Source organism: Salmo trutta, chromosome 6 (assembly GCF_901001165.1).
Source record: "Salmo trutta chromosome 6, fSalTru1.1, whole genome shotgun sequence".
NCBI classification, from domain to species: domain Eukaryota; kingdom Metazoa; phylum Chordata; class Actinopteri; order Salmoniformes; family Salmonidae; genus Salmo; species Salmo trutta.
The window spans coordinates 54,871,274-54,884,346 of record NC_042962.1 but is presented as its reverse complement, the minus strand read 5'-3'; the positions used below and the strand labels follow the sequence as shown (position 1 = coordinate 54,884,346).

General features: G+C 41.6%; 1 protein-coding gene and 1 long non-coding RNA gene across 3 annotated transcripts; both read left to right on the top strand.

Annotated features, from left to right (window-relative positions):
* Positions 1–133: 133 nt before the first annotated feature.
* LOC115196337 (keratin, type I cytoskeletal 18) lies at positions 134–6,819 on the top strand. 2 transcript variants are annotated; one of them, XM_029757077.1, is made up of 8 exons: positions 134–568; positions 773–855; positions 1,136–1,292; positions 1,452–1,613; positions 4,174–4,299; positions 5,180–5,406; positions 5,642–5,676; positions 6,313–6,819. In XM_029757077.1, the coding sequence occupies exons 1-8, from the start codon at positions 233–235 to the stop codon at positions 6,540–6,542; spliced, it is 1,356 nt and encodes a 451-aa protein (XP_029612937.1). In that variant the 5' UTR covers positions 134–232; the 3' UTR covers positions 6,543–6,819. The 2 variants fall into 2 exon arrangements, with proteins under 2 accessions (XP_029612937.1, XP_029612938.1); XM_029757078.1 differs by lacking the exon at positions 5,642–5,676.
* Positions 6,820–11,234: 4,415 nt separating this feature from the next.
* Positions 11,235–12,498, top strand: LOC115195234 (uncharacterized). Its single transcript, XR_003878623.1, has 2 exons — positions 11,235–11,560; positions 11,694–12,498. It is a non-coding gene; the product is annotated as an uncharacterized LOC115195234 (long non-coding RNA).
* Positions 12,499–13,073: the final 575 nt, after the last annotated feature.

Below are 13,073 nucleotides of genomic sequence, written 5' to 3'. Positions count from 1 at the left end.
GTAAAAACAACAGTTACAAAGGAAAACTTGAATGTTTACTCTAAACCTGTTTGCCTGGGGGTATGCTGGACGTACTACAGCCAATCGTATCTTTGGGGCCGGTTTCAGGTGTTGAGCAGCGGTATAAAAACAGTCCCTCGCATCTCTCAATCACTACCTGTACAAGTGACTATCGGTTCTACACTGCCTCTCTATTTTCTTTCTCAACTCACCCATTCAACCAACTCCTGCCATGTCTAAAAACAGAGCCCTTAGCATGTTCGGTGGGGCCGGGGGAAGAGGCTCCAAGGTGTCCGTGGCCAGTCTGGAGGGGCTACGGAACGCGATGCGTTCTGACCCGGAGAATTCAAAGGAGGTCTCTCCTGCCCCCGGGCCCGCCCCGGATGATAAGAAGACCATGAAGGGTCTCAACGACCGTCTGTCCGGCTACCTGGGCAGGGTGAGGAACCTGGAGGAAGCCAACAAAGATCTGGAGGACCAGATTCAGGACATCTTGGGCAAGAGAGGAGACCCCAACGGCCGCGACTGGGATGTGGTTGAGAAACCGTTGAATGACCTCAGGAAGAAGGTGATTTTTCACTCAGTTCATTATTTAATATGATTAATTAGACTGATTTATTCTGCATTTTTGCCTGTTAAATTATCAATGTACAGTACTGTATGTCTATGTCAGCTGAGCTCATTCACCTGATAGTCACTTGATCTCTGTCTGTGAATCATTTGGTGTGTTTATTGAATTCTCAATAACTGGCCCATGTTCTCTCGGTTTCAGCTCCGTGATATGACCATGGATAATGCATGTTTGTTACTGCAAATTGACAACACCAAACTGGCCAATGATGACTTCAAAAACAAGTGAGACATGACATGCTATCAATTTATTATAGAAGAAGACCTGGAGATGTATTTAACGTACTTAGTAGTACCCTCAATGAATAAAAAAAAACTTGGACAAAAATACACAAAATAAAATAAATATTATTGGATTATTACTATTATTATCTCATTATAATAACATTTTTGATGAAAATGGTGCTCATTTACATATAGCAGTCTTTGCTAAAACCCAATGAGTCTTTTTACATTGTATGGGGCTAAGAGAGACTGATACATGCTCCTGTCCTCTCCTCTGCAGGCTGGACAACGAGAAGCAGGCCAGGAAGACTGTAGAGCGGGACTTGATTGGTCTGAAGAAGATGATTGACGACAACAACCTGAACCGCATGCAGCTGGAGAGTCAGATCGAGTCTGTGAAGGAAGAGCTCGCCTTCCTCAAGAGGGACCATAAGGCTGTAAGGGCACACACTCATTCACCCACTGTTCCCGGAACAGTTTTGAGATTTACCTCATAATGGTTATGTTTATAGCTGGGAATGGGAGAGATGATCCTAGCGCAGCTTTTACTTGAAATAGCCCATAATAACTACTGTATTCTCCCCTGCTGCATGCAGGATGTTGATGAGCTGCGTAAGAAGATCAAGGACTCCAACGTCCTCGTGGAGTTCGACTCCCAGGACAATAACCTGAGTGATACACTCAACAAGATCCGCTCCCAGTATGAGAAACTGGCCAAGAAGAACCTCAAGGATACCGACGACTGGTACCAGAGCAAGGTATGAAGATTTACTTCCTTATCAATGAACCACACTATATTAGTTTGTTTGTTCATTAATTATCTAATTATTTTGCTTGTTTGTTTGTTCATTCCTTAATTAATTAATCTCGCTTGCTCTATCTCTCTCTGTCTCTCTCTCAATTCAATGTAATTAAATTTCCTTTATTGGCATGATGTAACAATGTACATATTGCCAAAGATTTACAATATTAACATAATTCAAATAATAATAATCAATATTGTCAATGGGACAGCAGTAACTACAATAATCAAGGGTCAAAATAATCATACATTGAACAATTACAATAATAATAAGCATAGAGGTTATGTGCAGGGTGGTTGGTATGTCAGACACTGACTCATCTTATGGCAGGCAGCAATGTACTGTAGTGCGCTGCCAATCCACAGCTCTCTGCGTCCTCCCCCAACAGGACGGGCAGCCTATCCTCATCAGAGAGGTCTTTGAAACCTTGGATAAGGGTTTCAAATTTGGGGAAATGACACTCTCTAATTGTTTTATATTTATTTACATTTTGTCAGGAAATGCAGCTCCGTCTCAGGTTCTGCTGTTGTGCAGTGGTTGCACAGCCTTTCCTCTACACGGAGCCAGGTTTTCCTGGGTCTACCCTTCTCAATGGCAAGGCTGTGCTCACTGAGCTTGTACTTTGTCAAGTTTTTTCTAAGGTTTTGATCAGTAACCATGGTCAAATAGTTTGCCATGGTGTACTGTCGATTTAGGGCTCGGTAGCACTGCATTTTGCTTTGTGCTTGTGTTTCCCCAATAAGTCATGTAGTTTTGTTTTGACTGTGTTGTAATTTGGTTTATTCTGATTGATTGGATGTTCAGGTTCTGAGGCTTCAGTGTGTTAGTAGAACAGGTTTGTGAACTCAGTCCCAGGACCAGCTGGATGAGGGGACTCTTTTCTTTGCTCAGCTCTTGGCATTGCAGGGCTTGGTAATGATATGAGAGGGGGTCACTGTATTTTACATGTTTCCAAAACTTAATTGCTCTTTTTTGAGTTTTTATTATTAGTGGATATTGGCCTAATTCTGCCCTGCATGCATTGTTTGTAGTTTTCCTCTAGACATGTAGGAGAATCATACAGAACTCTGCATGCAGTGTTTCAATGGGGTGTTTGTCCCATTGGGTGAAATCTTGTTTTGCAAGTGGACCCCACACCTCACTGCCATAAAGTGCAATTGGTTCAATGACACATTCAATTAGTTTTAGCCAAATTTTATATTTGTAATTTGAATTTGTTTTTTAATGGCGTAGAATGCTCTGCGTGCTTTCTCTCTGTTCATTCACTGCCTCATTAAGGTGTCCAGTTTAGTTTATTTTAAAACCTAAGTAATTGTAGTGTGTGCAGTACTCTATACATTTTGCACCAATTGAGAACTTTTGTCTAATTCCCTGAAATCTGGATCTTCTCTGGAAAATCATTATTTTTGTATTTTTGGGGTTTACTGCCAGGGCCAAGGTCTGTGCCTGCTGTTGGTGACAGCAGGCACAGGTAATCTGCGAAGAGCAGGCATTTAACCTCTGAATTGTGGAGACTAACACCAGGGGCTGAGGATTTTTATAGAATAGTGGCCAATTTGTCTATTTAAATATTGAAGAGCGCAGGGCTCAGATTGCAACCCTGGCGAAGGCCCCCCCCCCCCCCCGTTTAAAGAATTAAGTTATTTTCTTGCTAATTTTGAATCTCAATGTATTGCCAGTATACATTGAACTAATTATGTAATATGTTTAACCCATTACACCACTTTCAACAACTTCGTAGAACAGTCCTGTATGCCAAATAGAATCAAATGCTTTTTGGAAGTCGATAAAGCAAGCGTACATTTTGGTATTATTTTGGTAGACATGTTTATCTATCAGGGTGTGTAGGGTGTAAATATGATCAGTCGTGCGATGTTTTGGTATAAATTCAATTTGGGTTTTACTCAAGACGTGCTTCTTAAGGAAGTTTAGAACTCTTACATTTATAATACTACAGAAAACCTTCCCCAGGTTACTGTTACACACAAATGCCTCTGTAATTGTTAGGGTCAAATTTCTTAAAAATTGGGGTTATGAGTCCTTGATTCCAAATGTCAGGGAAATAACCTACACTCAGGATCAAATTAAACAGTTTAATATAGCCAGTTGACATTTTGCACTACTGAGTTTGAGCATCTCATTTAGGATGCCATCAGGTCTGCATGCTTTTTAAATTTGAGGGCCTGAAGTTTCTTATACAGCTCCTGGTCAGTAATTGGGGAGTCCAATGGATTTTGATTGTCTTTTATAGGTTTTTCTAATCCATTCAATTTCTCATGAATTTGGTGTTCTGCATTTGCATGAATTTGAACGGTGTTGTAGAATGTTTTAAAATGGGTTGTCCATATGTCACCATTTTGTATTGCTAATTCCTGTCTTTTTTTTTCTTTTTTTTCCTGTTTTTCCAATTTTGCCAGAAGTTGTTGTGTTTATGGACTGTTTATGGACACTCACTTAGTGTCAGCATCTTGCTGTTGTACTGTTTTTTTTTAGTTTGGTTCTCTCTCTCTGACAGTTTGACAGCATCAAGGTAGAGGTGGTTCAGAATACTGAGGCTCTGCATTCAGGCAAGAATGAGCTCAAAGACCTGCGCAGACAGAGACACCTCCTGGAGATAGACATACAGTCTATAACGAGCATGGTAAAACATACCTACCTGCACCATCTCTCACTCACTCACTCACTCACTCACTCACTCACTCACTCACACACGCACACACACGCACACACACGAATTCCCGGCTGAAAAGACTCCATTCTGTCCCCCTGTGTTGGTTTTGGTATGTCATCATATTGTAGCCCATGTAAATGATGTTATAGTAAAACGCTCACATCACCTGACCAGTGACATCACACACACCAGACCATACCCAACATAGGCAACCCCCATACACCACCTGTACTGTCCTACACGCTAGAAAAAAGAGTTCAGCTATTCCCATAGGAGAACCATTATTGGTTCCAGGTTGAACCATTTTGTGGTCAATGTAGAACCCTCTTTAGAAAGGGTTCTACCTGCAACCGAAAAGGTTCTTCAAAGGGTTCTCCTATGGGGACCGCCGAATAACCCTAAATAGCACCTTTTTATCTAAGAGTGTAGGTCAACTGTAAACTGGGTCAAGGTAAAGCTGACCATGCTAAACAGGGGTCAACTATGCACACACACATCCCCCTAACCTACAGAGAATGCAACACCTCTATATAGGGATGTAACATAGCTGTGTTGTCGACACATTCCAGCCAACCTGGTTATTACATTGAACTCTGTCATTAAGAACCAGACTGAACTTCATGACCTGTCATCAACATGGTCGTCACCTGGAACATATGTGAACTTGATTTATCAACAACTAATACAAAACAGTCCAACATCCGATAGCATTTCACAATGCCTTGCTGGGTGTCTTAATAGTCAAGAAATACAAATAAAAATAGTGAGTTCAAATGGATTTGATTGGTCCCTGTGCCTGTCCATCACATCTGCTCACAAATTGATTGGTCTCTTTCCTTGTCCGTCACAGGTCTACTCCCACGAGGAATCTCTGAAGGACACGGATGGGCGGTACAACCGTGAGATGACCCGCCTCAATAAGATCCTGGTGCAGTTGGAGGGAGAGCTGGTCCAGGTGAGGACGCAGGTGGAGAGGCATGTGGATGACTACCAGGAGCTGCTCCATGTCAAGATGAAGCTGGAGGCCGAGATCGAGAACTACCGCAGCCTAATGCACGACATCGCCCCCGACGACAGGTGAGCTAACGATGCACAAACCCTGAGGGAATGGGGGCTCAGTAATCATGACTTGATGTGGGTTGTCATAGCCGGTATTCCCAGTTAGCCCATGGCTTATAATGAGGTACCTATACATAGGATCAAACAACATTCCGTTTCTATAGGATCTGTAGCTGCAACACATTTGCAGTAAACCTGGTATTACATTTCAAGTTGCCGGTTAAGTGGTGTAATTTTTCCTCTTCCCCAATAGCGTGGACTTTTCTTTAGAGCAGGCAGTGAATTGTGGTAAGTACTGGACACCGGCTCTACTGAACCATCTGATCTGACGTATGGGGAGAAGACACCAGGGAAACCAACATACCATTATATCACTGTTCATCTAAGATGTCTCTGTTTCACGGACCAATCAATCACAGTGCGCTCTAACACCACTCCTGATTGCTGTTCATTCTCAGTTATGGCTAATATCACTCTGTCTGCACTACCTACCTATGTCACTGTATAACTGCATGAAGTCAAAGACATGTTATTAACATGTTGTAGACAGATCCAATGGTATTCTGATTGTGAGTTGTTCCTTGTACGATTGTAAGACCTTGATTCATTTGATCCCAATGTTATGTGGATGTGTCTATTCCCATTCAATTCATGCAAACCTCTGATTCAAGTAGGATGTGCAATTTGATTTGAACATGGCCAATGTACTATACATTTCCAATTCAAATTGTATGTCTTCTTCTATTATAGTCTGGTTGAACCGTCCTGGTCATGCAATAGCTCACATTCAGATTTAAACAGAAACATAATGGGGAGAGTAGCAATCAGGATGGTTCCACAAGGCTACTTCAATTTCTCAACTGAAAAGCATCCTGCAAAACCTTCAGACTGAGATCTTCTTCCTCTTTCCTGACTCCACATCAGAGCCGCCCCAGCCACCTAAGAAAGCCTTGATGAAGGATGAGGTTGATGGAAAGGAGGTCCCCAAAAAGACAGAAGCCCCGGCAACTCAGAAAAGTCTCCCTCCAATCCAAGAGGCCCCCACAAAGAAGACAGAAGCCCCTGCAACTCAAGAGAGCCTCCCTACAAAGGCAGAGGCCCCTACAAAGGCAGCTAAGGCTGAGACACCAACAACCGAAGCAGTTACCAGCTGAAGAGGATAAACCAAAGAAAGATTCCTCCTCTTGTTTCTTCTTCCTCCTCCGATGCAGACAACAATGACCATAAAGAGAAACCCATAAAGAAGTCTGCCACCCTGAAACCCCCTCCTCACCTCAACCCCCATCCCTCTAGTCTTTTCTCTTCGTGTTTTGAAGCCCAGCATCGTAACTAATGATGTTGTGTATGGTTTGAAGTAGATTTGGTGTTGTTATTCCACTGCATTCCTTCTCAGAGATATTTCTCTTCAAAATAAATATGTTCAACACATTGTTCTTGACTCTGTATCATCAATGCCTTCCAGTTGTCTTGTTCAAGACATTGAAAATGGTTTTTATTACCACTGAGTTGTGCAATATTCCCTGGGTAGTAAGCGTAGTGTTGTAGCGGTGGGCCTAAAACTGTTGGACTGAAAACAGTGGCTGTGTGTTTACTGTTCACCCACAGAAACATTGACACTGATCTGAGGAAGTGAGGACTGGAGTTCTGAGGAATTGGATCTAAATCAAACAGCGCTGTTTTCACAGAGAAGCTAAAGTGAAACCAGAGACAATGCAACAGAAAACATGTCGTCTCCCATGAATGACAACTATGGATGATGACATGTAGATTAGATTCTGTGGAACAAGGAGTGGAGCTGTAAGGAATTGTGACTATAGCATGAGGCCAGGTATCAGCAGGTAGTCTAGTCAAGCCAGACGTGTATAGCCATAACAGACATGTTGGTGACCTTATTCAGTGGTGTAAAGTACTTAAGTAAAAAAGACTTTAAAGTACTACTTAAGTCGTTTTTTGGGGTATCTGTACTTTACTATTTCAATTTTTGACAACTTTTACTTCACTACATTCCTAAAGAAAATAAGGTAATTTTTACTCAAAACATTTTCCCTCACACCCAAAATTACTCATTACATTTTGAATGCTTAGCAGGATAGGAAGATGGTCCAATTTATGCATTTATCAACAGAACATCCCTGTTCATCCCTAATGCCTCTGATCTGGCGGACTCACTTAACACAAATGCTTTGTTTGTAAATTATGTCTGAGTGTTAGAAAACATGAAAATAGTGGCATCTGGTTTGCTTAATGTAAGCCGTTTTAAATGATTCATACTTTTACTTTTGATACTTAAGTATATTTAAAACCAAACACTTTTTAACTTTTACTCAAGTAGTATTTTACTGGGTGACTTTCACTTTTACTTGAGTCATTTTCTATTCCAGTTTTTGCCTATTGCTTCCACACTGAAAGTGAATGCTTAGACAAAAACATCAAAACCTTAACTTTTGTAAACATGCCTTAAACAAAGGCACCAAAAGTACAAACCCATTTTCTGCTTTGCACTTTGTTTGCAACTCTGCAACACACTTTCAAAACACTACACACTGTTTTTTACATTAGACACTTCGTTCAAGAACAAAATCTCTTGCAATCATTAGGAAAACACTTCTATTCAAAATGCAAAACATACCTGAAATTGGCAACACCCACACACACACACACACACATGAAAACACTTTTACAGTAATTGAACACCAATTAGTCTGAGCCTTAGCACTACAGATTGTCGTGTCTTTGGGGTACCATTAAACTGAAGACATGTTTATCAATTAACTCCCTGTAATTATTATCACGCGATTAAACTGATTAATCGTTTAATTGTAATTAACTAGGAGATCGGAGCACCAAGGAAAATATTCAGATTACAAAGTTATCATTTTCCTAATATAACTTTCCTATATTATAATATTATAGTATAGGCCGATTATCTTCTGGTTTAAATGGTGTATTTTACCTCGCGTCCAGTCTCATTCCAAACGTCGTAAATTGTTGTATCTGCACGAACCCAGTCTTTACTAAAATCATCCATACATCAATTGTCTTAAAATCATTTATTTACTACACTAAGTAATTAACAGAAAACATACAAACAGTAATTATCGTCACAAATAATTGGTAGAGGAATGTGCCCTTGTGGGCTAAACAGGCAGGTCGGCCTGTTGAACAATGGATCATAAAAGGTCAGCTGTGGCACACAGAGTTCATTAATATTAACAATTGATATGCTAATCCTTTGCACATGAACGCTCACTCATTCGGGAACAATTGCAATCAATTTATATTTATGCTCAGGGTGTCCTCGGGATCCTTGTTGGAGAGTTCTGTTCTGTTGGAGAGTTTTGTCCGCGTTCTCTCTCTCTCTCTCTCTCTCTCTCGGTTAGAATGGATCTTTCAGAGCGACATTCATTAATGTCGTCATAGAATGAATGTTTCGTCGGTCTTCACGTTCAATGATATAATTTCTAGCTGCAGACTATTAATTAATATCAAAGACTTGTTCTTATTCTGTCGATATCGATAGTCTAAAAGTTAACCACGTGGTATAGTTCACTTTCAGTAGAGGAATTGGATGGTAAAACCTATTGGCCAACTCACTAATGGAGTGGAGGCCTGGTCTGAAGAAAGTAAATCAGGGTATAGTTTTATAGTGAACATGTCACATGACGCCTGGTCCTGTCTGTGTCCCTGGGGGGCGTGCCGATGACTGAGTTAAGCTTGGTACAGAAATACAATTCTATCACATTAACATCAGTACATAGCATCTCAATGTATTACAAATAGCTTTATCCTTATTAATACATTTTATACAACCATGTGGATGCAAGTCTCATCGCTGAGGCTATTATATAAACAGTTTTATGGTAATATGGCTATATTGTCTCTTCTGAGTATCACAAAATTGTACCAAGCGGACCAGTTCGTAGCTGGATTCTTCACCAGTCTTCCATACCTTCTCCAGAACACAAATGTCACTCGGTTCCCCAATTCTGTGAGTTGGAAGAATTTCCTGTGTCTCTCTATGGGCCATGTGGCCAGAGATTCTTCTCTTAGAGTTTTTACAACCCCTTCACACAGGGCCTGGGTGGGGGGAGGTAGGTTGGGGGATGGTGCAAGGGGGGAGGGGGTCAACTGTCCTCCCTGTACTCAAAGAGGCCAACGTCATGACAAGATAGACCTCAGGTAAGCTCACCTCTTTTGTGAGAACTTTACAAACATGTAGGCAGTGAGAGCGAGAGAACAAAGAAGGGGACCAGGCAATAGACGGAGACATATTTCCGATGACATTAGGGCCACTTTGGTGGACCATGTCATAAATCATGGCCTGACGATGAGGGAGGCTGGGCAGAGAGTCCAGCCCAACCTGAGTTGCTACACGGTAGCATCCATAATACGCACATTTAGACTGGCGAACAGGTCTGTCTTCTACTTTCTACACTAGACTGTACCTATGTAATTGTTGCACATCATTCTGCATCACAGTACAATACAATGTAGTCCTACAATATTAGGTCTATGCTCAGTGAACCCCAAAAAATGGGTATAGAGCTGTGAAGTACATATAATACAGTTTTGATGTTACTGTGTACAGGATGTAAAAAAAAAAACTAACCAATGACATCACATTCTTGGATTTTCTACATAACTAACAGATGACTGTCACGTCTGCTCCTCCCCTCTGGCGCATGACGTCACCAGAATACTAACCACCGGTCCTGGAAATCATCTTTGCGCGCATCTGGCACCCGTTTTTATGGGCACCTGTTAATCATTATGATTCACACCTGGACTCCATTACCTTCATTTCATTTCCTCCCCTTTATGTCACTCTCCCATGTTCACTCACCAGTTGGTATTGTTCTTGTGTATCGGCGTTCTGCCTTATGTTAGTGTCGTGTTCTTGGTTTTGATTTATTAAAATGTTTCACCTGCTTCCGACTCACCGCCCCATCACAACGACCTGAGGGGTGGAAGGCAATGTCTGTTTACCCATGAACAGGAACTGGCCATTGTCAATCTAGTGTTGGCAAACACCATCCTCCTACATTCGTTTTTCCCAATTGTTAACACACTAAAATTGGAACTTGAAACGCAATCACCGAAACCTGAAACTCATGTACCAAATCCCTAAGCCAAGTCTGCAAAATTGCAAGAACAATTCCTGTTTTACACTCAGTTTTCAATTCTATATCTCACTTTTTGTAAAACACTACACACAGTTCTCTACATTAGGCACAACATTCAAAATTAACATCTCTTTAGTCCCTTTGGAAAGCAATGCCAATCACAATGCCAAGCTCTATACACCAATTGGCAACACCCACTCGTCACAGGTGTAAACACTAGTTGCTGAATTGTTCACTTAGAAATCAGAGCTTTAGCACTATAAAAGGCCACAGATGAGCTCTCCTGTTTTGGAAAAAAAATGGAAGTCAAAGGTGAAGCAAGAGCAAGAGCTAGAGCTAGAGCTAGAGCTAGAGCTAGAGCTAGAGCTAGAGCTAGAGCTAGGCTAGAGCTAGAGCTAGAGCTAGAGGTGAAGGAGAGGGAGGAAGAGGAAAGACTGTCTCTCAGATGAGATCAGGGCCACATTGGTTGACCATGTGCTCAACCATGGATTGAGTATGAGGGAGGCTGGGCAGAGAGTTCAGCCCAACCTGAGCCGCTACATGGTTGCATCTATCATCTGTACATTCAGAAATGACAACCGGTAAGTTACCTACCATCTACACTATGCTCTTTATGTATGTATATTGTAGTATACTGCAGTCTGACATATCAGTAGGCCTATGTTACTCAGTGATTGTTGGTCAATGTTACAGTAATTTCATATTGAAAGAAAACAGATTATTTTGTCTTACTCTAACCAATCATATATTTGTGGATCTTCTGCAGATCTGACAGCTGGACAGGCCATGGTGGAAGACACCAGCTGTTCACACCAGAACAGTAGACTGCTATTGTGAACATGGTGGTGGCAAACAACACCATTACACTACGGGAAATCCAGAACCACATAATTGCAGACAACACAATATTCAATAACATTCCCCAGGTGGGCTTGTCTACATTGGACCGTGTATTACAGCGGAACCGAATCCAGATTAAACATGTCTACAGGGTGCCATTTGAGTGAAACTCAGAGAGGGTTAAAGAACAGCGCTATGAATATGTGCAAGTAAGTACTATACTGTTAATTTACTATCATATTAGCACTGTATAGACACATTACAGTACTGTAATCCAGTGTATTGTGCCTCAACATATTGACTACTCTAGGTCTATGTCACATATTGTCTTGTCTGTTTCAGAGAGTCTTGGAGCTGGATGCCGCTGCAATTCAGTACGTTTGTATTTACATTGATGGGGCTGGCTTCAACCTAGCCAAAAGAAGGGAACGAAACATTATTGGCCACCGTGCCACTGTGAATGTCCCTGGACAGCGTGGAGGGAATATCACCATGTGCGCAGCCGTTAGCCAGCAAGGCGTCCTCCATCACCATGCCAACCTTGGTCCCTACAACACCGTCCTTCTCATCATGGCTTCCTCATTCCAGCCGATCAGAGGGTGGACCAGAGCAGCCCAGGTATGTTGTCATCTGGTACAACGTGAGTTTCCACCGGGCTGCTCTGGTCCGCAACTGGTTCATTGACCACCCACAATTTATTGTCCTAAACCCAAATGAAGAGGTTTTTTTCGGCATGGCAATGGAAAGTGTATGATCGCCATCCCCTCGCACACCTGCCTCTTCTCCAGGCAATGGAGGATGCATGTGGTGAAGTTGATGTGGGGGCTTTCGGCGGCTGGATCCGTCACTCCAGAAGATTCTTTCCCTGCTGTTTAGCCAGGGAGAACATGGCTTGTGATGTAGATGAGGTGCTGTGGCCAGACCAAAATAGGAGGCAGGATGCAGCCTAATGTCTTTTTTCTTACATTTTGCATCTGTTTTTGTGTTTAGAGTTTAAAGAATGAGCCACTTTCATTTTTTGTCCAGAAAACCCTTTATCTCGCAATGCTTTCCAGATTTTCTCCTGTTGGGTATGGAAAGTGTTACATACAAAACACAAGTGTTCAAAATACTGCATTTTGGAAATAAATGACTGTTTTTGTTACTGTATTGCATTTGTGTGTTTATTTATGTATATTTGATTAGGTATACATTACTGTAACAATCTTTTACAACTGGCTACAGTGTAACACTGAAAATGCAAGAGGCATAAACCTACTGATGGGATATTCATAGTGTTTTGTGTTGAGCACATCATAAACCTACTGATGGGATATTCATAGTAGTGTTTTGTGTTGAGCACATCAGTGTGTTGGTTGGTAGACGGATCTAGTCATATGACGTGTCATTTTGATGCAAAAAAACATTTAGGAGAGAAAACAGTTTTTAATGCAGTGTTTGCTTTTGCTAGAGATTTGTAGAGTTTAGCATTTTGTGTTCAGAGTTTGGGGAAAATGGGCCAAAGATTCAGCAAACGTGTGTAAAACTTTAACTGAGAGCAAATCATTGCAGATCACACAACATTCCATAATATCAACTGTGTCAGTATGTCAACACTGCCACATCTTGCGTCAACACCAACTTACAATGACGCAGCTGTACAGGGTTCCATTTGAGAGGAACAGCGTTAGCGTCAAAGACCTTCGCTATGACTACGTGCAAGTAAATGTCACTGAACTATAC